This window comes from Phyllopteryx taeniolatus, chromosome 10 (assembly GCF_024500385.1).
Source record: "Phyllopteryx taeniolatus isolate TA_2022b chromosome 10, UOR_Ptae_1.2, whole genome shotgun sequence".
Classification (NCBI taxonomy): Eukaryota; Metazoa; Chordata; class Actinopteri; order Syngnathiformes; family Syngnathidae; genus Phyllopteryx; species Phyllopteryx taeniolatus.
In genome coordinates this window covers 19,957,471-19,984,924 of record NC_084511.1, presented here as the reverse complement: position 1 = coordinate 19,984,924, position 27,454 = coordinate 19,957,471, and the positions used below count along the sequence as shown (strand labels likewise).

At 41.6% G+C, this 27,454-nt stretch overlaps 1 protein-coding gene and 2 long non-coding RNA genes across 5 annotated transcripts; 2 read left to right on the top strand and 1 right to left on the bottom strand.

The window, feature by feature from the left end:
* The first annotated feature begins 4,756 nt into the window (after positions 1-4,756).
* On the top strand, positions 4,757-12,756 carry LOC133484765 (uncharacterized). The gene is made up of 3 exons (XR_009790487.1): positions 4,757-4,914; positions 11,765-11,992; positions 12,632-12,756. It is a non-coding gene; the product is annotated as an uncharacterized LOC133484765 (long non-coding RNA).
* Positions 7,822-17,782, bottom strand: LOC133484762 (progesterone receptor-like). Of its 2 annotated transcripts, XM_061787802.1 has the most exons (9): positions 16,376-17,781; positions 15,548-15,684; positions 15,190-15,306; positions 14,715-14,864; positions 14,399-14,605; positions 12,660-12,804; positions 11,781-11,911; positions 11,494-11,645; positions 7,822-8,760 (listed from the first exon to the last, which is right to left on the bottom strand). In XM_061787802.1, exons 1-9 carry the CDS (start codon positions 17,158-17,160, stop codon positions 8,596-8,598), a joined length of 1,989 nt encoding a protein of 662 aa, XP_061643786.1. In that variant the 5' UTR covers positions 17,161-17,781; the 3' UTR covers positions 7,822-8,595. The 2 variants fall into 2 exon arrangements, with proteins under 2 accessions (XP_061643786.1, XP_061643787.1); XM_061787803.1 differs by lacking the exon at positions 15,190-15,306 and having other exon boundaries at positions 16,376-17,782.
* Positions 17,783-20,944: 3,162 nt separating this feature from the next.
* On the top strand, positions 20,945-26,852 carry LOC133485274 (uncharacterized). Of its 2 annotated transcripts, XR_009790650.1 has the most exons (3): positions 20,981-21,501; positions 21,961-25,052; positions 26,142-26,852. It is a non-coding gene; the product is annotated as an uncharacterized LOC133485274 (long non-coding RNA). The 2 variants fall into 2 exon arrangements; XR_009790649.1 differs by having other exon boundaries at positions 20,945-25,052.
* Positions 26,853-27,454: the final 602 nt, after the last annotated feature.

Genomic DNA, 27,454 nt, shown 5'->3' with positions numbered 1-27,454 from the left:
ACGTTTGTTGCCAATGCAATATGCAGCTTGCTAGCTATAATAAGAGATAGCGTTTATGTCGCTAAGATCTTGAAATTCTACATGCTTCGTGATCTGTGTCCAATTTTTGACATTGTTGTAATTACTTACTCGGCATTTAATGTTTGTTTTACAATTGCAGATGTGTTAAAATAACATGCAAAATGTGCGTGTTACTCTTCAGTGGTCGCTGTAAAAGGGCCAGAAGTTTTACTTGAAATGTAAAAACCTCTAACTTGGATGTCTTGGAGTGTGACAATGAAGAATGTTGAAATGCTATTAAACAAATTGCCTGTACATACAACCCCAATTCCAATGAAGTTGGGACGTTGTGTTAAACATAAATAAAAAGAGAATACAATGATTTGCAAATCATGTTCGACCTATATTTAATTGAATACACTACAAAAAATATAAACTTTATTGTTTTTAGCAAATAATCATTAACTTAGAATTTTATGGCTGCAACATGTTCCAAAAAAGCTGGGACAGGGTCATGTTTACCACTGTGTTACATCACCTTTTCTTTTAGCAACATTCAATAAACATTTGGGAACTGAGGACAATAATTGTTGAAGCTTTGTAGGTGGAATTCTTTCCCATTCTTGCTTGATGTACAGCTTCAGCTGTTCAACAGTCCGGGGTCTCTGTTGTCTTATTTTACGCTTCATAATGCGGCGCACATTTTCAATGGGAGACAGGTCTGGACTGCAGGCAGGCTAGTCTAGTACCAGCACTCTTTTACTACCAAGCCACGCTGTTGTAACACGTGCAGAATGTGGTTTGGCATTGTCTTGCTGAAATAAGCAGGGGCGTCCATGAAAAAGACGTTGCTTGAAGGGCAGCATATGTTTCTCCAAAACCTGTATGTACCTTTCAGCATTAATGGTGCCTTCACAGATGTATAAGTTACCCATGCCAGTGGCACTAACACAGCCCCATACCATCACAGATGCTGGCTTTTGAACTTTGCGTCCATAACAGTCTGGATGGTTCTTTTCCTCTTTGGCCTGGAGGACAACGACGTCCACAATTTCCAAAAACAATTTGAAATGTGGACTCGTCGGACCACAGAACAGTTTTCCAGTTTGCATCAGTCCATCTTAGATGAGCTCGGGGCCAGAGAAGCCGGCGGCGTTTCTGGGTGTTGTTGATAAATGGCTTTTGCTTTGCATAGTAGAGTTTCAAGTTGCACTTATGGATGTAGCGCCGAACTGTATTTATTGACATTGGTTTTCTGAAGTGTTCCTGAGCCCATGTGGTGATATCCTTTACACATTAATGTCGGTTTTTGAGGCAGTGCCGCCTGAAAGATCGAAGGTCACGGGCATTCAATTTTGGTTTTCGGCCTTGCCGCTTACATGCAGTGATTTCTCCAGATTCTCTGAACCTTATGATGATATTATGGACCGTAGATGATGAAATCCCTAAATTCCTTGCAATTGTACGTGGAGGATCATTGTTCTTAAACTGTTCGACTATTTTCTCACGCACTTGTTCACAAAGAGGTGAACCTCGCCCCATCTTTGCTTTTCTACTCAATGATGCCACCCACCTGTTCCCAATTAGCCTGTTCACCTGTGGGCTCTTCCAAACAGGTGTTTGATGAGCATTCCTCAACTTTCTCAGTCTTTTTTGCCACCTATCCCAGCTTTTTTGGAACATGTTGCAGCCGTAAAATTCCAAGTTACTGATTATTTGCTAAAAACAATCAAGTTTATCAGTTTGAACATTAAATATATTGTCTTTGTAGTGTATTCAATTAAATATAGGTCAAACATGATTGGCAAACCATTGTATTCTGTTTTTATTTATGTATAACACAACGTCCCAACTTCATTGGAATTGGGGTTGTACATGTTTTATGATGTGTGACCTGCCACTGAAGTGAATGTGTCGGATCAAAGATGTATCGCGGCAATGAGCATACCACAGGAATGGAAGGCCTCATACACACACCATGCACTTCAAAACCCAAGTAATAGTGACTGTAAGAAAAAGCAGAATATGTTTTAAGAGTGTGTTAAATGTAAAAACAGTGCGAGGGAAGGAAAGCAGTGCCCACTAATATTATAATTCATTCGTTTTAGGGAGCACTACTGACAGAGGAAACATTCCACTTCCAAGCACACACACACCTGCAGACAAACATAGATGAATGGGGAAAGCGAATAAGGCCTGGGCAGCTACACAGACAGAAAACAACAGCGAAAAAGCATATGTCCCATCAATCAAGCTACACACTGGAGCCTTGGAAGGGGAAATCTGTCCTGTGATGGCTGTAAATGAGTGCTGTGGCGCTGCTGTCACATTGTGTTTGGCTGGTACACGGGAGCAACGAAGGGTGGAGCACAGACACGGTGTACAGAAATAATGAAGTAGAAGACGGCTGCAGCGCCATGAAGGCACACCTTAAAAAAAGGGGTCGAAGGGAAGAGAGAGACGGCGTATATTGAGTGCACAAGCAAGTAGAGAAGGTCAGCTAGTAAAGCTGAGAATGGATACTAAGTCTGTGGAAAAACACATGGCTAATCACTGCTAGCTCGGTGAGGAAATACTGGAGAGAAACATTTACACTAATTAGAGCCTGCTAATGTGTCTCCTGGTATGAAGGCTGTTTCTTGACAGCAAGACAAAGCACAGGGCATGCAATGTCCATGAGAGCGCTGTAGAGCTCCCTTCGTAGATTATTAACACTTCAACGACAAAAAAAAAAAAAATAATAATAATAATTAATAGAATATAATGTGGTGCTTTCACACATCCTGTTGTTCAAATGGTCATTAGGGGAAAAGTAGAACATTCATTCCTTCTGTGATTTCACCCAAAACACAACAAGGCCTCAAATTTCCCATGCACTGGCCTCTATCCAGAGGTCCTGCCTCCATGTTCTTCTTCTTTTCCCTCGACAAAAACTTTTTTATCCACTGTCAAGCACATCAATATGATAAATGTAATTTCATGCAACCATACAATCATCACTTGGTAAAACACACAAAATCCCCTAAAAAAGACACATTGCGCCTCAGACAGAGCCAAATGTATGGATTTACAATTGCACTGTCGACTTCCCAACCATGTTTTAATGCATCATAAACACTTTGGTGTTTTTGGTCTCTGGTCCAATAAAAACAGGGAGCGCGGGGGTGTAATATCTGGAGCTGGGGGAAATTAAAGCTGAAGTTCCTCTCCTCCTCAGTGCACTCCCTGCACACAAAAACACACACACACACACACACACACACACACACACACACACGCTTAATCAGCCAGAGAAAAATCTAAGACTACATCTACACCCAGTGGAAGGAACCCGATACAACCACATCTCCCCCTTCCCACATTCCCCCTTTCCCCTTAATCATCCACACACAGATGCTGATAAATTACAAGCAAGGTTCAGGCAACATATGATTAACTGGAGTTAATGAAGACTAAGAGAGATCTTGAACAAGGAAACCATAGCACTCTGACATAAAGCTGGCATTAGAAAACCAGTAGACATTCTTTTCTCTCCCTTTCTGCTTCTGCTGCTATTTCCAAAAGTCCTTTCAGTGTGCGGTGACAAACATAACCCTTCTGACTGGTGGAAAAATAAATCATACTTTCAAGCGAAGACAAATGCCTTATCCGCTGGGAGTAGCCCGAGGCTGCAGGCACATAATGGCCTCTCTCCCTATCGCTTTCTCTCAAGGCAGGGAGTTTCCCCGGACTGGCCCGGAACATCCAGCCACACAAGCCTAAAGAACACAGTTGGTTCACTACAGAGCACCAGAAAAGTGGAGATTATGCTTTGGAAGGGTTACTTGAGAGAGGATGGTGGAAAGCCCATAGGGTAAGACTGCTGTTCTGCTCCAAGAAAACAAGACGAAACCCATCAGTCACGTCTCTAAATATCAACACACATTTATGTTCAACACACATGACATGAGGTCATTATTCATGCCTGATCCTGTGACCGAGCCATAAAAGTCAAGGATTTCCTAACACTGCTTTGGCCCGGGCTCTGCAGGCTTGGCTCGGAGCGGGCCCAGGCCAGCTGCAGGAGCCTGTCTCCTCTCCTCTCAGTGCTATCAAGTTGCCACTCCTCCTCCTCCAGCCCATTACACAGGCCTCTTTATGCTGCGCTAAAAGCTGCTCATGTTCAAGCACTCCTGGGAAAAAGCTCCTTAAAACACATCAGGATGAGAGGGCCTGTCTGGTAAAATATTAATAGGAACTTAATTGGTTGTTAATGGACTGCTACTTGAGTAGGAATCACCTTGCATTAGACAGGCCAGCGAAACAAGCCGTTCAACAGTGTCGTCTTACCACCTTCACATTCTAATTGTGTCGTCCACTCACTGTAACTGCAAATTGAAGGATCCTGAGGCTAAATACATCATTAGTTTTCCTGAAAGTGAAAATATGAGCTTAATATTGTTTGTTCTGTTATTTCTGCATGGTAGTTGAATCTAAACCGAGCTCTATTTTCATACTTTTCGGTCATTTTCTCAACAAACACGTTTCTTCTGTTCCAACATAAGGAAGTAGTTTTAACTTTTGTTTGTGACCATTGTGTTTGTGCTCTCTGCGGTTCACATTAGCCAACAGGAAAAATCCCTCTTCTGCTAGAGTAGGCATGTAATATTGATGCAGAGCAGACTAGGAAAAACACCAAAATGAAATGGAATCTAAACTGAGTTCAAATGTCGACATCAACACATACATTTTTGATTATTGCATCCCGACAAGACGCCATTCCTTTTTGAGAAAGCCACAAGGACAAGAGTACCAAGGAATATATTCACAAGTAACCAATGTCCACATCAGACTTTCCAAAGAATTTGATTTGGATGGAAGTTGTTTAAAAAGTAAATAAAAAATAAAAACATTGAAAGTGGTGGCTACTGAAGAGTAAGTCATTTTCAACCTTACTCTTTTTCTGCTAACAATTATTGTAATTTGTGCTACTTCTGAGAGATTTCAACGAGTTATAATTTATATTTGCAGTACCACTTTTATGTGATTGACACTTGTCACGTGACTGTAGCAACGCAATGGCAGCTTCCTCGGTGAATACGTGTCCAGTTACTTTGCAAGGCAAATGTCAATGGATCCAACAGATGGCGACTTAACAGTCAAGTATCATTCGGCCATTGCACTTCCAGCCGCCACCACTAGATGGAAGTAAAATTGTAGATATACGGTACCGGAGATGAACCATTTTCTCCATTGACAAGATCTCACAGGACTCAGGATATTGAGACACGTGGCATACATGAACTAACATGGAATATGCAGTTTCCACTGTTCTGTAAAGACTTTCTGCAAGATGTTGCAGCGTGTCTGTAGGAATGTTTTTTCTCTCGAAACGTCTGATCGAATAATTCATATACAGTGGGGGCAGTGGTGATGTGAAATGTGAAAATATAAATATACATTGTTTTTGTTGTTGTGTTTTTGTGCCACAGCCCCCCGGTTTTACCCTGCTGTGTTTAATGTTAGTCATAATTATGGTACTTGGAGAGCCAGGTATTTTTTTTCACGTAGTATTGGAGCAAAAGGTTTAAGAATCACTTGCCTAGAGGATTTTAAATACAAAGAGGTCGTAGCCAGATATTTCATTGACATGAGGGCCTGTTCGTGAACTAACTGCTTAGAACTACAATTTACAATGTCTTCAGCTTCCCCTTGCTGAATCTCACAGTCCTACGTCACTGCCTGTCCTCCTTGGCTCAGGACTGGGGCGAACGTTCCGAGGTGGTGTCTCACGAACATGTCAAATGTTTTCTAACAGGGATCTGGAAACTTGCCTGTCTTTGGAGGACGCGGCATTCGACTTCCTCGAGACTCTTTGCACAGTGCACTCACTGGACTGCTCTTGGCCGGCTCTTAATAAACTGACGCACAGATATTAATAAGTAGATACGACGTGCCTCTATAGAGCTACGTGCCGACGTGAACGCTAAGCTAGGGAGGTCAAAGTCGTCAGCGTATTACAAGTGTGTGGACCGCAAAACAGCCAAAAGAACAACGATATCAGCGCATTGTGCTGCATACGGTCGCGCACAATGCTGTGACCCAGCAATGGAAATGGGAATAACCTCTTACAGGTGACATTTAATTTGTGATCATAAAAATAAAAAAAATAAATGATAGCACACTCTTTGGCGTTCGCAAAAAAAGTAAAATCTCGTGAAAATCAGTAGAAAATTGAGACTTATTTTCAATGTCCATGCATTGCCTTTAATGGGAACGTCGACCGCCCCAACATGGCTGACACGTGGGCATGTCACATAGCCGGGCTGCTAAAAGCACACTGGTGCATCTACTCTTCATATCTATTATATGACGTCAGCGGTTAAACCATCTAAAGCGACGTGATTGGCCCAGCAGATAAAGTGTTGTCCAATGCACTGCTGTAATCGGAGGGAGTTTTCCTCGTGGTCCTAATGCTTGTGGTATTGCCGTTCATTATCTCGTCCCACCCATAAATTACGACTATGATTGCGGGACATCGGCACCAGTCAATCCGTGGAAGCCAGGATTTAGACAGGATTCTGCACTTTCTTAATGCAGCCCTATAGGGGGCACAAACCAGTCCAAACTGTAGGCCGGTCCCAAGCCCGGATAAATCCAGAGGGTTGTGTCAGGAAGGGCATCCGTCTTAAAACTTTGCCACACAAATATGAGAGTTCATCCAAAGAATTCCATACCGGATCGGTCGTGGCCCGGGTTAACAACGTCCACCCCCGGCGCCGTTAACCTGCAGGGCCCCGGTGGAAATTCAGCTACTGTGGGTCGAAGTCAGAAAGAGAAGAGGAAAGCACAGAGCCGAGAATTGAATGTGGGGACTTTTACTGTTGGGACCATGACAGGAAAAGCTCGGGAGTTGGTTGACATGATGATTAGGAGAAAGGTTGATATATTGTGTGTCCAGGAGACCAGGTGGAAAGGCAGTCAGGTTAGCTGTTTAGGGGCAGGGTTCAGATTATTTTACCATGGTGTAGAGGGGAAGAGAAATGTGGAGGTGAAAAGAGAATCAGATCGAGTGTTGAGGCTGAAACTTGAAATTGAGGGTGTATAATGTGATTAGCGGCTATGCCCCACAGGTAGGATGTGACCTAGAGGTGAAAGATCAATTCTGGAAGCAGCTGGACGAAGTAGTTCTGAGCATCCCAGACAGAGAGTCGTGATTGCTGCAGATTGTAATGGACATGTTGGTGAAGGAAAAAGCGGTGATGAAGAAGTGATGGGTAAATTCAGGATCCAGGTAAGGAAACTGGAGGGACAGATGGTGGTAGACTTTGCAAAAAGGATGGAAATGGCTGTAGTGAACACTTTCTTCCAGAAGACGCTGGAACATAAGGTGACCCACAAGAGCGGCGTTAGAAGCACGCAGGTGGTTTACATTTTGTAATCTTGTGCAGACAATGTAATCTGAAGGTTACTGACTGTTACCTAATGTGTGTGACTTCCCCTTACACTACACCTTTGTCACATGCAGTAAGTACAAAGTTATACTTGTATACTGTATCATAAAGCGAAATGTGTCTCAGAGCTACCTTTTAGACAAAATGCACCCAATTTGCTCAACAGTGTGAAGTTAAAAAAAACCTGCCTCTCTAAAACCCTAAATGAAATGGAACTTTAAATGTGATTGCTAACCTTTAGCTTGCATACTATTTACTACTGTTTTACTAGATCAAAACACAACTAAACCAAGAAAGCTAGTAGTAGCCTCATACTTTTGCATGGTACTGTATGTTGCCATACTGTATGCACAATTTCCCTCCCTCTGCGTCATCCAAACAAATACACTTTCATGATCCTGTTTTTATTACGTTGTCACAGAAGAACAGATTGTTGGCTGGATCTTTATGCCGCAGCACCTATACTTCACAATCAGAAGCTACAATGAATACATGGTGTTTGACAACAAAGCACTTGCAAGGAACACTTTAAGAAAGCACACTTGTAGAAAAGTTTCAATAGATAAAGTCTAATTACATTCAAAAACTAGTCAATTGTAAAATATACCTCGTCAACTAGTAGTCATTGTGGCCCCCTTATGTTTTTTCTTAACCATCAAAATTATACAAATGCATGGACAAAACATTGCCTTCAGACATGTTTTAAAAAGCTTTAAGCCTCTCAGCATGTTTGCTGATCCATAAATGTCAGTCATAAATTTTCATTAGATAAGGTGCACACAGGAACATCCAGTATGGGAGGGGGGGAAAAAGCTAGTGGGTAACGCAGTGTACACAGATGAGTTAATTCTGCAAACAGTATCACTCACGACAACTTATGTACCTCTCAAAATTAATGATTGTGTTGCTATGGTAGGCCACAAAAAACATTTGATTCACTTGACATAGAACAGCCACAAAGAAGAGTATGTATGATTACATTACATTGGACAGGAAGAAGGAGCTCAATTCCCAGTTTTTATACAGATGTGGTACCTTTGTGCACCACTACCATCCAGTGGGCTACAGCAGGCTCTCAATTCTTGACATTTTTACCACAGCTGTTCAAAGGAGGGTGTGTCAGAGCTCAAGTGACATATAGCACAATCAAAGAGGCTCCTCTCTAGGTGGAATTATGGAATAAAATGGGTTTGACCATGCCTGAGAGGATCTTGGGCACATGGACGCTGACAATCTCTGAGATCATCTCCGGGAAGTTAACACGAGTTTGCAAGGACTGAGCTTCGATGAACAGCTCATAAGTGAATTGATGCAACTTCCTCACAACCTGCAAAAGGAAAGGCAAATAGTAACGTTGACTATACAAACTGTTTCAATCAAGAATTAAGAGTGTTGCCTGTATTGTGACGTAGGGTTTGGGAAAGGTAGGTTCGAGAGAATTTGTGAACTGTCAAGTTTTGATCAACTGGGCTTCACTGCCCTGTCAGACAATGCAGTGTGTATAATGCAGCTCATGAGACTCACTCGACGAGGTGTGCAGACAATGACATCATTGAATCTTTCGGCATAAACTTATGATGAAAGACAGGAAGGTATTCATCATACTATCAAAAAAACCTTTGTTCTTCAAGGTAAAAGCTACACAAATGTGGACTAGTTCATCTACAAGGTAACTTTTTTATAGCCGTTTTCTGTAGTTTGAAATTTTCTGTAGTTTGAAATTTTTTTCATCTTTGGAATAGTACTATAACTCAACTTATATACAAGACTGCACATTCTTACTTCACTACAGTATTGCTAATAACAGTAATAAATAATAATACATCTAAAATGATTTATTTTTCATTTAGCTCCCTAAAAATCTTTTGGGTTATTAAAATCCAACATTTACTCAACTCAATTGTCTTTATATAAAACACTTTCTCTTTGTTCCATAGTATTTTAAAATAAAAAACAATGGTCACACTGTTACTGATTATTATTAAATAAGGTAATGTAATATAACATAACCAAGATTCTAATCTTGATACACTACTACTACTTATAATGATAGGAATAATAATTTCATGCTATAATACGTAGTAGCAGAGAAGGGGATATTTGTCTACATTCTTTTCTCACTAAGGCTGTTCAGTTCGTTGGGTGAGATATTGTTGATCTTCGTCCTCTAGTGGTGGCATCTTCACCAAGAATTTCCATTCCATTTTTCATGCGAAAATACCGTGTAAACATTCACAGGACAGGGAGGGGAAAAAGTAACTCTTGGATTTAATAACAGGTTGACCCTCCTTTGGCAGTAATAACCTCAACCAAACGTTTCCTGTAGTTGTAGATCAGACGTGCACAACAATCAGAATGAATTTTGGACCATTCCTCTTTACAAAACTGTTGCACTTCAGCAAGATTCCTGCGATGTTTGGTGTGAATAGCTCTCTTGATGTCATGCCGCAGCATCTCAATGGGGTTGAGGTCAGGACTTCATATATACTGTAAACTTGTATAAAGCTGGAGGTTACAAAAGTATCTTTAAAAGTGTGGATGTTCATGAGTCTACTGTTAGACAAATTCTTTATAAATGGAGAAAGCACTGTTTGTCTTCAGAGGAGTGGCACAGCGCAGAATACTCAATGACTGTCAATTAACTGTCTGTTGTCGTACTAGTGCGGCTCCAACTAGTGGGGACAAATTCCTTGTGTGTCGTTTGGATATGCTTGGCAAATAAAGATGATTCTGATGACGTAATAAAGAACCCTACAATGTCAGCTGAAGACTTACAGAAATCAGTTCAAGCAGACTAGTTTAATTAATTAAGATTAATATATAGAAACCTTTGCTGGACTCCTGAAGATACAACTGTATATTGCAATTAAAGGCCTATTTCTAGTACTAACTGGCATTTGAAATAGCTTAAGATCTGTTTCATTTTTCTGAAAAATTATTTGTTGCACAAAAAAAGTCCATTCTCTTTACCACTCTATCAACATTTTGATTTCGTATACATTAAGCTATATAAGAGGGGTAAAATAAACGCCTCCTAATGTGATACTGTATACTGTAGTGCAGGGATTCACAAAGTATGGTATGAGTACCACTAGTGGTATGCCAGCTCTCTGTAGTGGAATGCAAAAGAATCACTAATTTAAATACAAATAAAACATAAAATGTTTAAAACATGAAATACTGTTGTACATATTAGAATGAAGCTACATGTAGCACCACATATGGCCTGTTTTTTTTCCCAGTACAGTACATTTTTTACTTTAACTGCAGTAAATTTTTCAAGTACAGTTTAGTTATATTTTACTTTTTAGTAAATACATGAGTATTCAAGCTTTAAGAAATCTTTGTAAAAAAAATAAAACATTTTAAAAAATGTTTTTTTTGTTTAACTATTATGTTAAATACTTCTTAATTCAATAATTAATTGTTTTTTATGTTATTATATTTCGCCGGAGTGTTAATGTTCAAACTGTGCATAATTTGACAGTGGCTTACAATAATACAGATTTTACTTTTTAGGAATGAAACTGCTGCCTCCTTTTTTTAACACGTAGGCCTACTACATTACTGTATTTTAATGTTGGCCATTATGTGGTACTTGATATAAAAAAAAATTATTTGAGAACCACCAGTGCATTTGTACACCATTTTATTTTATACTGAGCAGCTGTACCTCATGTAGGGGTCAGTCAGCTTATACTTGATCCTGCTACATAAGCATAATAGAAAAAACTTGGAGTCACATGAACTGTTTGTAATTGCTGGCGGAAGATTTTCTGAACCATGTGGAGTTGTATTCCAGAATAAGCAGCAGATAAATTACAAGCTGAGAGTTTTTCTTCAAGTTTGGCTGTAATTGAACAAGGGGAAATGTAATGATATAAAGACTGGCTATTAGGGATAAGGCACTGCTGGTGGATGTTAAAACTTTGATGCACTTTGATATACACAATTTTCCACTAAGGCAGCTTTGTGACACTATCTCCAATGACATTTATACATCAGTTCAAAGTCACAGAATGGTGTGTTTTGGTGTGTAAAGTGGAGTTGTGTGTATTACCGACTGGAGGTAGTCCAGCAGCTGCGTGAGCTGAAACAGCCGTTGTGTCCGGGTGGTCTCCCCACGGTGGCTGGCCAAACGGTCCAATTCCTTGATGTAGGAGTTCCGCAGATCATCAAAGCAGCGCTGGTTCTTCAGGCCCTCCACTGGCACTGAGACCACAGATCCATAGCACAATAGCTCAATAACTCTCAGAAACTAAGTCCTTTCAATCACTTCTCTCAGGAAATCATTTCAGTTGCTGAATTGACATTTTCTTGTACTATTTTAGACTTTGCCGGACTCACTGATACTGAAGAGGACCAGTGCCTTCATGCACAGGAACTCCTCTTGAGTGACCTTCAGCATGCAGAACCGTTGGGACAGAACCTTCATTCGCACACAGTGCTCATACATACTGGATACCTGCATCCGCTGGCTGCATGGAAAAATAAATAAATAACGCAGGATCAGAAAAAGGAGCACAAGATATGAGAAAAGAAGATGCATGGTGGATCAGGTACAGAGAAATATTTATAAAAAAAAAAAAAAAAGCACCTTTAAGAGAACGGCAGAAATGAGAGGTGAGAAAGAGGAGCGAGATGGATAATGGAAAAATACAATGGGAGAGAAAAATAGAGGTCAGAAACAGGGGCAGTCGTATCCATTACCATGCAGGTTAGAGGCAGCCCAAAAGATTTGCACCAGCACAATGACAGTGTCGTTGTTAAGGTTGACAAGTGAAGGCTGCTTGTGGCAGGCTTACGGCCTCTGAGCCACATGCACCTTCAACACGTTCATGTGGATTGTGTTCACAAAAGAATACACAGGTCAGGAGAAAACTTGGCAGAAACATTTGGACAGAAATTAAAGTTGTCACTGTGCAAGAAAAGAAAGCATTTCCTTTGCACTTATGCTGGGATTTAAAAGATGAAAAGATTTAATCAGAGGTGATCCCTCTGTGGCCACAAGTACTAGATTCGTAGCTGTGTAGCAAGATCATAAACATGTTTAATGTCTCATTTAAAAATCTGATCCCCCCCCCGATGCTTTGTGATCTCCTAAACAAATCTGTCGCCAGAAGGATAATGCACCAAGCAAAACTTTGTATGAGGGTCTACCTGCTTTCACAAACTTCCATTCATACATTCTGCAACAGGTCTCTGCAATGTGTAAGGGTGACTTACTCATTGAAAACAAGGTCTGGAGCAAAGTAGAGCATGGAGCTGTTGGTTTGGGTGTAGGACCTCCAACCCAGAGCAAACACCATCACGCCCATCCAGGACAACTGAATAACTGTCATCTGATCATCCACATGTAAGTTGCGGAAGCCTGTTAAGAAAACTCAATTTCATTACATTTGTTGTTTTAACAATGCTATAATGGCCATATACTGTATATTGTTCAGTTATCATGTTGTCACTCAGTATGCCACTACTAATAAATAAAGTGGAGATAATCTGATTCTTAGTCAGCAGGTTACTTGCTGGTTCAGAATGGGCTGTGCTATTATTATTACGGGAGCGGGGTTAGTCATATAGACAAGAAAACATTCACACTCAAATTCACATGTATGGACAATTTAGATTCTTCATATAACCAGTTGGGTATGTTTTTTAAACTGTGTGAGGAAGGTGGAATGGTGGGAGAAGACCCACGCAAGCATGAGGAGAACATGCAAACTCCACGCAGGCTGAGGTTGAAGCCCCACCACCTATGGAATGTGAGGAAGGAGTTCTAACTGCTAGACCACCATGCTGCCAAATCTATTTTGAAACTGTATCTGTCTTACTCTTTATTTCAAAATCACAATAACACAAAGGTAGTGGCCTCCAAAATCTTCATTTTGTTTTTTAAGCCATTCAAAAGTTGACTTGCTGGTGTGTTTTGGATCGTTATCCTGCTTGAGGTCACAAACTGATAGCTGAACATTGTCCTTCAGGATTTTCTGTTAAGGAGCAGAATTCATAGTTTCATCAATTACAGCAAGTTGTGCAGGTTCTGAAATTGAAAAGCAGCCCAAGACCATCACATTACCACCTTCATGTTTGACTGTTGGTATGATGTTCTTTTTCAGAAATCCTGTGCAACACTTACACTAGATTTAACGAGACACACACTTTCCGAAAAGATCCATTTTCATCTCGTCAGTCCATATAATATTCTCCCAAAATAATTTTTTTGTAGTCCGGCCAATCCTGGGAAGGTACACCACTGTTCCACGTTTTCTTTATGTAAGGATAATGGCTGTCCCTATGGTTCGATGGAATCCTAAATCTTTAGAAATGGCTTTTGTAACCCTTTCCAGACTGATAGATGTCAATTACTTTATTTCTCGACTGTTCTGGAATTTCTTTGGATCGTGTCATCTTGTTGCAGCTTTTGTCCGACTTGATTTTGTCAAGACAGATTCTGTTTAAGTGAGTTCTTGACTGAACAGGTCTGGAGGTAATCGGACTTGGGTGTGATCAGTGAAAATGAACCAAAAATTATGATTAGCCACAATTAATTCATACTTTAACAAGGGGGGTAATAACTTGTTCACACAGGCCCAGGTAACTTTGTTAGTAAGTTTTTTTTCGCTTAACAAATGAAATCATTTAAAAACTGCATTTTAAGCTCACTTCGGTTATATTTGTCTGATATTTACATTTGTTTGATGATCTTAAACATTAAAGTCGGCAAACTATGCAAAATATAAGAATTTGAGAATGGGGCCAATACATTTTCATAGCACTGTTCACTCAGTGTGCCTTTCTTTGCTTAAACATGAACACATTGCCCTCTCGTGGTTAATATTTGAAGCGCTGGATTGGTTTAGAATCATGTGGCACCAACTCCACATGATGAATAATATTTGGTCTGTCAATGGCTAAAATCAAGTCGTATTTTGCACTAATAGTTGTTCTGAGTTGCAGTGAATTACCTGGAATCGCCTTGGCCCAGCGGACAACCGTGACAAGTTGTCTCTCCCCGAGCTCATTGAGGCTGGTTAGCAGGGAGGCGGCACTGTCTGGGACGGCAGGGTCATGCCCCGCATTCACGATAGCAGGCTCAATGGCCTGGAGCACATTGAGCAGGGATATGCAGGTGCGTAGAGTTGGAGGGATGCTTACAACCAGACTGTCGGAGGCTGGATAGAGGAAAACAGCAATATATGACAGGCAGAGAGAGAGAGAGAGAGAGAGAGAGAAAAAAAGAATTCCATCGGCAAACGTGAGTGTGGCACTATTTGGAACCACCTCCAGCTGCGGCGACTGCACTTTCGTGCGCCAAGATCACGTCGCTCATCCCTGGCCTCTTTCCTCCTCCTCCTCCTCCATGCCCCCAGGCAGCTGGAGGTTGCTCCTCTTCCCCGCTCCTCGTCTGGCTGACTCCCTTCAGCCGGCGACCTAGAATCCGCCACAGGTAGTCGTAACAAGCAACAGAAGAAACAATAAAAGGAGGTAATGAGTTGAGGTTTTTGGTCTGACTGCACAATAAATAGCTTCTATATGGCACATTTTCAAACACAGACCACTTCTTTATTACAACCATGTGGGAAAGGTTCTCCGTCCTTGGCTGCTGTGCAACAACAACAAAAGACACTTTTGGCCCATTCTATAACAAATTTACAACATTTTATGATTAATTTCTGATCTAATGCACGTGAGGTACATTATCTACATACAATTCCTCTCCTCTTGCTTTGCTCTGTGCTGATCTCCAGTTCCTCACCTTTGAGGCTCATTCCTGACATGAAGCATCGCTTTAAGCGACACGAGGCGCAGTTTTTCCGCCTCAGCTTGTCAATAGTGCAGTCATTCCGGCTGGCACACAGGTGGTTCTGTTTACCTGAAAAATGGCAGGTGGGGGGCACACAGATGTCCAATGGGGGATGAAGCAGCCAGTTCAACAATGCCCTTGCTTAAATGGCAAGCAACAATTACTGTATATGGATGTTGGCTGATAAGAAATGGCTGGCTCTCATAATGTCAGGTCGTTGTGCCCTGGTTTGCCATGAGAATGAGTGGGTGTAAGAAGTGGAATATTGTGTGTAAGTGTGCGTGTGTGTGTGCGTGCGTGTCACACCCACCAGCAGCTGCCCTCTTGAAGAATACTTTGCAGCTGCCGCAGGTGACTGCTCCATAGTGGCAACCTGAGGCATCATCCCCACACACCTGACACACCCGCCGGTCTGACAGGAACACACCTGGAAACAGGTCTTCAGGCCTGAACACACACATAAAGGTACCGTTTAAACACTGGATTTCGGTCAGCGTGCTTGACCTCTACCGAGATTTAGTATGCTAATCTGATTATAATGAAAGACAGCCTTCTATTATTATTGTGTATATAGCAACACATTGTATTCCAATGAGCAATGGCGCTTTTGGGAGCTTAAAAAAAAAAAAAACACCGTACCAACCACAGGATGAGCAGCAGGTGCTGTATCTCATGTTTACTGGGACACTGATATATTAACCTGTTTTCCACAAAGAACACTGCAAACGTTAAGGAAGGGGTGAGCTTTGACTCACGCAAGCACACAACAGGGCCAAGGCTGAGAGCTGCACATGGTGTTTTGACACAAATTGTGTAATACTGATAGGCAGCTGAACTGAGCCAAGTACAGATTTTGGAGACGTGTGCGTCTGCGTGTGTTTGCGTGGTTGTGCTGCACGACACAGCAACTTTAAAGCAGTGACGAAACAGAACAAAGCGACCAAGTTCAAAAGGACAAACCAGAAGAAAGCAACTCATTAGGATTAACTTTGAAGTCCCCAAACGAGCCGTTCACGCTCAATTTCCCCTTTTGTTTCCGATTAGGAGAAACTTGGTGGCGGAATGCACAGTAGACTCAAATTCCGTCAGCGGTGCCCTTCAAACAAAATAATTGCCGCGAGTGCGTTATTGCGGTTACCTGAAGCCCCTCTCCGTGCAGTCCATCCACGCAGGGGGCTCGGTCTTGACTGCTGGATAAGTGAGTTGCCCGTTCAAATGTTCACTTTGGTAACGCTCCACTTGGCCGTAGCCCTGCGCCATCGTTGCAGCGGCTCTCACGGCTTCTTTGGTCTGCCACACGCAGCGGCATTCCCGCATGCGCCCAACACCGGCTTGCCCGCAGTTACAATATTTACACTCCAAATGGTGTCCACCTGATTCAACCCGACCCGGCACGCTGTACAAGCGCTCATTCGCGCGTAACATCCCCGGGATGTCTCGGTACAAGTTCGGGTCGCCAGAGTAGGTGGAATAGGGTTGGAGTGCCACGAGACGGTCCATTTGGGAGGGCGGTTCCGTGGGCGAGTTTGCAAACAAGTTGGTCTCCTTGCTCGCGAACGTGGATATCACCGAGCCCCGGCTCGCAGCCGGGACGCCGTCAGCTTCGCCCGACCGCAGCAGGTCCATGCAGCTCACCTGCTGGATTCCGTGGCGCACGTCTCCGAACTCGCCCCCTCTCGGGTCCGTGTCCGTGTTGCGAGCCGCCGGCCGGGAACTCTGACACACAGCCGACTCGCAGTCAGCGAATGCGCCGACGGCACCGTGAAGCGGCGAGGACAAGGCGTCCAAGCCCAGGGACACGGACACGGCTTTGCTGAGCTCGGCCGTGGTCGGACATGCACAGCTGTCGAAGCGACCGCGCTCGTTTCTTGTTCGGGAGTTAGCCGGATCCTCGAAGTCGGACAAAGTGGAGCGAAAATCCATTCCGAGCACAAACGTCCCAGTCGATGAAGAAGTGTTCGGGTTGCTCGGGACGAATTTACATCAAAAAGCCCTCCCGATGACGCGAGACTACAACGGTCATACCAGGGGGAAGGAAATCCAGATGGGCCGCCGACGACCGAGCTCAGCTCGCCACAGGGAAGAAGGGAAGTCCTGATGATCGAGTCCGCGGGTTGGACAACTTTTTCCCCCCACCCTCCTCTTCCTCGTTTTTCAGTACAGCAAATCCTGGTGCAACACAACGCGTCAAACGTCAACGGAGTCGCCCAGCGCAATTTTGCAGCCATTCGCCGAGCAATAACTCCAAATGATATAATAACGCCGTTATTTTGCAGCTCGTTACTTTCCCAGATCTCGCGAGAGAAAAAAGCCCTTCTTTGAAAGAAGTCACTGAAACTGCCACCTAACACTTTGAAAAAACAGAACTGCATACTGTATTCTTTTCATTCTTTTCAACAACACAGCTACACTGCAAAAAAAAAAAAGTCATTTGAATTCATTAAATTCAAGCATTTACACTGGTTGCACATGATTTTAAACCTGTTAAACTGTTTTGGATGTCGTGGTCTGTATTTTGGTTTGGGTTGTTTAGTTTTGTTCCATGTTTGTCGTGTGCTCATTTAGTTATTGTGTCCACCTGTTCTCGTCAACCCACCTGGTGCCGACCAATCAGCTCCCTCCAACCATTCGTGTTTTGTCCAGGTGTTCCTCGTTGTCTCGCCAATCTGTTTGTATTTAGTTCCCTGGTTTCTTTTGTTTCTTGTCAGTTCATTGTCATTGCAGTGTGTCATTGTCCCTGTCTGGTCCACGTCTTACTCACCAGTCATGTTTTGTTACCATTTTTTGGTTTATTCAAGTGTTTCTTTGTTACTTTGGTTATCTGTTGTGGGACTTTGTTTAATTTGCTCTTTCCATGACACTTGTTTACCTTTGATTTGGAATGAAATATTTTTGAGACTCCTGCCTTGCCTCCCTGCTTCCCTGCACTTGGGCCCTCCACGTTTTGGCCTTGCCTTCCTCGCTTTCGAAAACCCCAATCGTGACAGAAAGTGTAGTTCGCTATGTCGCAAAATAAATACTGCTTTTTAATACAGTTAAAAAGCCAGTATTTTGAGAAATGCAACAAACATTTGAAAAGCAACACAAATCGCCTGTGAGGAAATGTCACAAATGGCAACCCCACAACTTTACAACAGAGTGAAAGATGAGCTATTAAAAGAAATCAAAACATGTACATGTGTAAAATTTGAACTGATATACACAAGACCAGCGTTATCAGACATATCTTGAAATAAGTATCATTTTCCAGTGACAAATATTTAAAAAAGTTACAAATCTTTAAAAGAATTACCCAAATTAGTCTGGACATTGTTATACCCCTTTTTTTGTGGTGTATTATAATTTTGAAGATAACATGGAATAAAGACAGATGTACATGAAAGTCCATGTCAGTAAGGAGGTCAATGTGGTTAAAGCAGTACCATGTACATTGATGAGTTATGACTTTAAATATGTAATAAAGCATCCTTGCTCTAAACTATGAAGAGCCCAGATTGTGAAAGCAATTAAAAGATATATTGTATTCTATCACCAGTAAAATCCAGCACACGCAGAAAAGTAGCTGCAACAAAGTGCCTTTTTTTGCCTTGAAGGAAAGGAAAGATTTAGTTCTATAATAATAATAATAAAAAAGCCAGTTGGAGTTTCAGCTTTGGACGAGACAGGAATGTTTTAACCATCCATCATTTTTATTTTTATTTTTATGTTGGAACTTTCACCTTGACTCAGAATAAAAGCTTCAACCACTAACATATGAGAAAATATTGCACACATTACACTAAAATAGACAAAGCATCAAGGTTAAGATCAGCTGAGCAATTCCACTGACCGACTACAGGAAGTTACGGATGCTACAACACCCCTAAACCTGATTTTATTCTATTCTAGCATTCACACTTCAAAGCAGGCTTTTAAATGAAAGCAACCCCTTCATTGTATTTCTATGATTATTTGTAGTTTGTATTTTGCATCTGTCTGAGAGGAGATTTACAAATGTAATAAGGTTGCAAATCAGGCAAAAGTTTGAGCACCCACATACGCCCATCCGCCTGCCCACCCACAGACATGCACGCACACACAGCGTTGATGTGATGTTGGGGCTGCAGGCCTTAGCTTTCTTTCACTTGGACTTGACATGCGGTGACCTAATGCAAGCTGTCTGCTTGAGTAATGACATTTTGGAAACTTAATTAACTGGAAAACTATTGTTGAAAATATGATCCACAGTTAAAAGAACTAAAAACAAATCCAAGCTGCCTTAAAATGTTATTTACATGGAAACCCAATGGAGGAACACCTGCTGTTCTGAATGGAGTACTGCTTCAGTGACCGTGTATGCATGATTCCCACTCACACTTCATCAAGAAATCAGTGTCTTCATTTTCAATTATTACATATTGTAAAAGTTTAAATGAGGACAAATATCAGTTGAAACATCATGACTAAGCAGACAATACCAATATTGTGTGTTGAGTGTGTCATGATCACATGGTTGTAGTGTCACACAAGATTTATTATTTTTTGCTCCAAATGTTTTCTGAGCAGATCTGGGATGGAAAGAAAATAAAAACGATCTCAACACACCCACACCACAGGATAATCGTTGCAGATAATCTTTTAGACACATCTGAAAATCTGGCCATTGCTGGCTTTGATCAGAAGAGAGCAAAAATGCTAAAAATTAGGCCCAATTTTCCTTGCGTGTGTACCCTGGTTTAGTTAGCATATTTTCCCTTAAATCATTACAATTTATAGCATTATTAATCTTACCAAGACATTTTGGACAATTCTATTTTTCCATCTTTGGCCCTTTTATTTTCCAACATAACTGGAATGGAACTGCATGGGCCACAATGTCATGCGTGAATGAGTTTTGGAGTGAAAAAAAACATGAGAGGCCAGACCTCAACCCCGTCAAACACCTTTGGTATGAATGAGAACAGAGATTGTGAGCCAGGCCCTCCCACCCAACATCAGTGACCTCTCATCTCACGTTTTTTGAATGACTGGACAACACACTCCAGTTCCATCCTGCAGATAGTCTTCTCAGAAGGGTAAATGCTGTTAGTCGACAAACTGTCTTCTGTGAGTGGAATGGTCAAACACCCCAACTCTTTTGACAGTATTTTTTGTATTTTTTTTATTGTGGTAGCACTCTAATCCTTTCTGGTGGTCTGTAAAAAACCCCAAAAACATTTCCTGTACTTTAGCAAGTTATTTATTAACACTCAATGAAGCAGCTTTCTTTGCTCTTCTCCATGTTTCTCTCTTTAAAAATGTTTGACTGATGATTTGATAAGACAAGACTTTATTTATCCCGCAGCGGGTGAATTCATTGGTTACAGCAGCAAAACAGATTTACGAGGTGCACATTATATGAGAAAGAATTTTGGTTCATTATCAATGAACCACATGAGAGGAAGAAAAATAATCATCTCGAAAAGATCTTTACACCATTAATTTAATAGAGCAACATTATGTTACACAAGAGAGGACATATAAGATATATCCCTCATTGACCCTTATGTCCTCTTGGTGAAGTGGAGTTTGCAGGTCTATGGCCACTCTTCAGTGGGGAAAAATAGGATATATAGCAATGACATCAGAATGTCATTCGGACAAGATAAGTTTGGGCACATGACTCTATATGTCAAGGGAAGATGATCACAACCGAAGGGATTGAACTAGCATAACAGATGTGCAGGACAGGTACAAATACCTTGGAATTCCACAAGCAAATGGCAACCACGAGGAGGCAGCTCGGAGTGCAGCTAGATCCAAATACCTAAAGAGGGTGAGGCAGATCCTGAATAGTCAGCTAAACGGCAAGAAAAAGATCCAGACCATTACCACTTATGCCCTGCCAGTAATCAGATACCCCGCTGGCATAATACCCTGTCCACTGGAAGAGATGCAAGCTCCTGATATCAAGACAAGAAAGCTCCTTACAATACATGGAGGCTTCCACCCTATCTCCAACATCCTGAGACTGTGCACAAAGTGGAAAGATTGCGGGTGAAGACTAACGAGCGTCACAGGCACTATCCAGGAGGAAACAACTTGGGCTTGTGTAGTAGGTATATTCTGTAGTTCGGTGCTGGTACTTTTCGAGGTGCAAGGTGGAGGTGGCGAAAATTGTTTACTTTTCAAGACAAAAAGATTGCTCTTCCAGCCAACACTGCAGTGTGTCACTTGTTATGTTGAGCGATTCAACTCGGCTTTTTATTTGACATTTCTCAGTGACCCGGTTCTCCAAAGGACATGGTAAGTTAACATTCACCGAGACAATATTACCATTGCAACAACAAGAGTCGGCGGTGGGCGAAGCTCTCTCACCTTCCTCTTTCTCCCCGCTCAGTGCTGCTTTTCTGCGGCTGAACGAGCAATTGCTGTTCACAGGTGTTGGAGAAATTCTCAAGCTATGAGAAACATTGATCAGCCGATATTATATGCTTGTTGTGGTTATTGTTTTATTCTTGGTTGTTTTTATGTTTTCGTGACTCCAATTTCATTGTATTTGCACCATACAATGACAAAAAAGGGTTTCTATTCAAACATACTCAAAGTATGTTCACTAATTATGTATAGCACTAACTAACAAAGTTGAGAGTTGATTGTCTCAAAGATTAAGTAAGAGAGTAAGTACACATGAACATGTACATGTATATATGTACTATGAAACTGCAAATGACTCATAAAATCAGATGGATATGGATCTTGCAGGATCTACTTGGCGTTGCTTTCTGCATCCACTTCATAAGGACCATCTCGCCGTCCAGTTTCAAGGTACAGTGTTCCCCCGCTGTTTGCGAGGGAGAGGAACTGAGCCCTGCCGCAAATTGCGCAAGTAATCGAAGCCCAACTGATAGGGGTGCACACTATATCGTTTGAGCATCTTCAGCGCAATGTATGTGTGCGCAATAATCACATCGCTGCGCAATGGTGGTGTATTAATATGCAGTCAATCAACTGGTATAATAATAAGTGACCAGCCGAGGGAGCTTGTTGGACAATGTTATGGTAAATTATAACTCATGAAACAAAACACACAAAGCAGCCCAGTGCAATGACAGTAAAGGATAGTGTTTTCTGTTCTATTCCTCTTCAGAATGTGATGAACGAATACATGTCGAAACAGATTACACTTGGAGGGAAGGGGGAGAGTCACGGCATTATTGGAGAGACAAACTTCAGTTGTACATAACGTGTTTTGCTTTACTAATGCACTCAAATATAGAAATACTCATAGATAATAGATCAATACTAATGCATATATTAAAACAGGTGTAAAATAATAGAATGTGAATGTGATAATGACTGGTAGGGTGGTCCCTATTTTTTATTTATTTTTTTACTTTTACAAGTTCATGCTCTCACCCCACCAATATGTATGAATATATAAAAAATAATTGGGAAGAATGTTATCTATATTAATCAATATTTGGAGGTTGAGCAAGACCTTTGAAATTATGCAATATAGTCAGGATTCTTTACCATATCATGTGATGCATTGTGCTAATGCAGCCCTATGGGGGGCAGAAGCCAGTGCAAACTGTAGGCCGGTCCCAAGCCCAGATAAATGCAGAGGGTTGCGTCAGGAAGGGCATCCGTCTTAAAACTTTGCCAAACAAATATGAGCGTTCATGTAAAGAATTCCATAGCTGATCGGTCGTGGCCCGGGTTAACAACGTCTGCCTCCGACGCCGTTAACCTGCAGGGTGCCGGTGGAAATTCAGCTACTGTGGGTTGGAAGACGAAGGAGAGGTGGAAAGCGGGTTCTTAGGCAGAAAGAGAAGAGGAAAGCACAGAGCCTACAACTCCATGTGGGGACTTTGAATGTTGGGCCTATGACAGGAAAATGTCGGGAGTTAGTTGACATGATGATTAGGAGAAAGATTGTTATATTGTGTGTACAGCAGGGCAGATGGAAAGGCAGTAAGGCTAGAAGTTTAGGGGCAGGGTTTAAATTATTTTACCATGGTGTAGATGGGAAGAGAAATGGAGTAGGGGTTATTCTAAATGAAGAGTTAGCTAAGAATGTCTTCGAGGTGAAAAGAGTATCAGATCGAGTGATTAGGCTGAAACTTTAAATTGAGGGTGTTATATATAATGTCATTAGCGGATATGCTCCACAGGTAGGATGTGACCTAGAGGTGAAAGAGAAATTCTGGCAGGAGCTAGATGAAGTAATTCTGAGCATCTGAGAGTCGTAATTGGTGCCGTTGTAATGAACAAGTTGGTGAAGGAAACAGGGGTGATGAAGAAGTAATGGGTAAGTCTGGCATCCAGGAAAGAAACTTGAAGGGACAGATGGTGGTAGAGTTTGCAAAAAGGATGGAAATGGCTGTAGTGCACACTTTTTTCCAGAAGAGGCAGGAACATAGGGTGACCTACAAGAGTGGAGGTAAAGCACACAGGTGGATTACATCTTGTGCAGACGATGTAATCTGAAGGAGGTTACTGACTGTAAGGTAGTGGTTGGGCAGAGTGTGGCTAGACAGCATAGGATGGTGGTATGTAAAATGACTCTGGGGGTGGGGAGGAAGATTAAGAAGATAAAGGCAGAGCAGAGAACCATGTGGTGGGAGCTGAGAAAGGAAGAGCGTTGTGCGGCTTTTCGGGAAGAGGTGAGACATGCTCTCGGTGGATAGGAAGCGCTTCCAGGAGACAGGACCACTAAGCCAAAGTGATCAGAGAGACAGGCAGGAGAGTAATTGGTGTATCTTCTGGCAGGAAAGGGGAGAAGGAGACTTGGTGGTGGAACCTCAAAGTACAGGAAATCATACAAGGAAAGAGGTTAGCTAAGAAGAAGTGGGACACTGAGAGGACCGAGAAGAGGAGAAAGGAATACATTGAGATGCAACGTAGGGCAAAGGTAGAGGTGGCAAAGGCCAGCGAGACAAGAGGCATATGATGATATGATGGCATGGCATGTGGTGTAGGTGTGACAGAGGAATTTAAGGTGGAAGTGGGACTGCATCAGGGATCAACCCTGAGCCCCTTCCTGTTTGAAGTGGTGATGGACCAACCAGCCCAGGAACTTTGAGTTCCAGGTAACAGGAATTCCTGGTAGCAAAAGGTTCCCATGGCCCATCTGGTTTGTTTTTCCATTGCACTAATTAGTTCAGGGAAGCTTAAGCAAATGAGTCTGATGCTGCTTATTACTGACACCTACTGGAACTAAAAAATACTGTTATTTCAAGTTTTGAATGTCTTATTTTGTATATTAATCTAAATTTCAAATCTTTTTGATACATTTAAAACCTAACACTTTATCCAGGTGAGGCAATTGAGAACTGATTCACATTTGCAATGCCAACCTGGCTGCAGACAGTCTTTGAGGTAGCGAGTTTTATTATATACAGGTACATTTCAATAAATTAGAATATATTTATTCTATTTTACTGAGATGATATACCTAAATAGAATCAGAATCAGAATCAGAATCATCTTTATTTGGCAAGTATGTCCAGATATGCAACAGACGCTTACAGATGACTATAGATGTGATTTCTCAGCTGTCTGTATAAATATATATATATATATATACTGTGTGTGTGTGTGTCCATATCGTGTCATATCATGTGACCATAGCAACTGCGCTAAAAAGTTTGGTAAAGTTAGGTTTTGATTAAACTTTTCACCTCAAAGGTCTGCCACTGAGGTACACGATATAAACCAAGCCTGAGACACAGAACACTGGACCTTTCTATAGCGCCGAGGACAATCTGTGGCTCAAAGGAGGAACAGAAGACCCATTCTACAATTGATCTAATAGTGCAAACATCCACGCCGTGATAGTGAGCATAAGAAAGGTAAGAAACAATATATTTTTTCTTTACCTTTTGCCATCCATATAATGTAATGCATCTTTTGGAAGTCTCTCAAAGTTTCACATTTTTATGAACTTTATTAGGTTCATTTATGGCATGTTATGTTTTTTTCACCATTTTTATTCCAACACCTGGCTGTTTGAGGTCTCCCTTGATGTGTGCAAAAAAAGTGTTTCACTTGGTAGCTCTTTTTACGTTCCGAAGAAGACATCTTATTTGTGCTCACATTCAATAAGCAATTTAAACACTTCTCTAAGTATATGATTTGTGTCAATAAATCTTTTTCTGATCATCTTCCAGTGTGCAACCTCAAGTGCGCAGCCTCTTATGAATTTGCAGTAAATAAAATTAAAACTGACATTTTGCACACAAAAATGGGAATACTCAACATGCTTTGTACAGAATGACCAGGATTTCAAGAACTTTATTTACAGTACTTTATTTAAGGAAAAATTAAATAGTGATATTAGTATATTATTACATTATGGGCTCAGTTATTACATTTGTAAATATTATTTTTTCTTTTTTCTTTTTACCAGGCCAATAACATAATAACTAGCTAATAACGCAATAAGTTATTATGTTATTGGCCAAGTTATTATGTTATAGGTTCAGGACTTTTTTTACGTGACATTTTAAAAAGGGCAAATTTATTAAATTATGGGCCATTATTACTTTATGGGCTGTTATCACATTATGGGCTTCTACAAGCGGCCTGTGGGAAATACTTCCTTTTTTTAACACCAATTGACTGACTTGATCTGGACGTGGACCCCCGCCTGTCATTTGAAGATACCCAAGTAGCAGAACTAAGAAGATGCTTTATTAGAGTAGTACATTTTTTTTTCTATTCAATAAATTTTCATTACACCATTTGCCTAGACTCTTCTACTTTGCTCACTTCAGTGGTGCAAATTGAAAATATTATTATATTGAGCCACTGTCAATCACTGACCCTTAGAATCATCATCACTTATCTCCCCCTAAATGTGCCCCTGACTTTACTGCTTTTGGGCAATTAATTTCCAAGTTTCTTTTTCATTTTGTTGCGACCAACTGTACCTATATCAGGTCTGGAAAGCACAGCGGCAAGATGTGCTCATCATCCCAGTCCCCAAGAAACCTGGAATCTCAGGTCTGAATGACTACAGGCCTGTCGCCCTGACATCTGTGGTAATGAAGTCCTTTGAACGCCTCGTGCTGGACCACCTCAAGAGCGTCACAGGTCCCCTGCTAGATCCCCTGCATCTGCCTACCAAGCAAACAGGTCTGTGGATGATGCAGTCAACATGGGACTGCACTTCATCCTAGAAGACCGTGACGTTGCGGGGACCTACATGAGGATCCTGTTCGTGGACTTCAGCTCTGCATTCAACACCATCATCCCCAAACTCCTCTCCCCCAAGCTTCTCCAGCTCAGCGTCTCGGCTGCCATCTGCCAGTGGAATTACAGCTTCCTGACGGGCAGGACACAGCAGGTGAATCTCTACACGAACGACTGCACCTCAACGCACCCCGGCTGTCAAACTCCTGAAGTTCGTTGTACCTTGTTGTCACGTTCCAACATTCCTTGTTTTTACGTCACCGACTCATAGTAAGACCCTGTTCTGATTTGTACTGTATTTGTAAAATTTTTATGTCTCAAAAGTATTCTCTGTCAATTGACTGTTGTCGTACTAGAGCGACTCCAACTACCGGAGACAAATTCCTTGTGTGTTTTTCACATACTTGGCAAATAAAGATGAGTCTGATTCTGAACTGCAGGTTTCAGAACTACCTACAGTAATACCTAATCATTAAATACACAGGCTGAGAAGCTTGATCATCTGGGAGGGGCTCAGAGTAGAGCTGCTGCTCCTGCACACCTACAGTGCCTCTGCCTATTGAGGCTCTGAAATTAGCATGGCAGCAGTGAGTCTCTCACAGGATTACAAAAGTAAAAGAAAAGCAGTGAGGAAGGCCTCGTTGCAGGCAAATGGCTCTCAGTGGATTATGGGAGCGACAACAAACCCTGTGGGGGATGTGACAAATTTGCTGTAATTGTCAATAAGTGTGAGCTCGCTTCATTTATAGTAGATGTGTTAAATAACTCACCACTGATGGACAGAGAGACTGAAAAGAAAAAATGACAGTGAAATGAGATGGGAGGCTCTTGGAATGAAAGCGGCAAGCTCAGTAACATGAGCTGAAATTAGGATCACAGTACCAAGTAAGGCTTCCAGCTTCTCTTCGTCATCCTTCACTGGAATGAAATGCGTTATTGCAAGCAGAATTTGAACAGTTCTGTCCCAGACTCACAGAACATGTAACAGCTGTATAATAGTAATAATAATAATAATAAAGGTTTGAAAAGAAAGAAGCATAATGACGACCTATTAAAGTGA

Bases quoted from the DNA above. Each gene is read 5' to 3' on its own strand.
- LOC133484762 (XM_061787802.1), bottom strand. From the start codon at position 17,160: ATGGATTTTCGCTCCACTTTGTCCGACTTCGAGGATCCGGCTAACTCC. The intron at 14,606-14,714 runs GTGGTTCCAAAT...TCCTCTATCCAG, and splicing joins TGCAGTCGCCGCAGCTGGAG to CCTCCGACAGTCTGGTTGTA. The intron at 11,646-11,780 runs GTGAGTCCGGCA...CTGTGGTCTCAG, and splicing joins ACTGGTCCTCTTCAGTATCA to TGCCAGTGGAGGGCCTGAAG.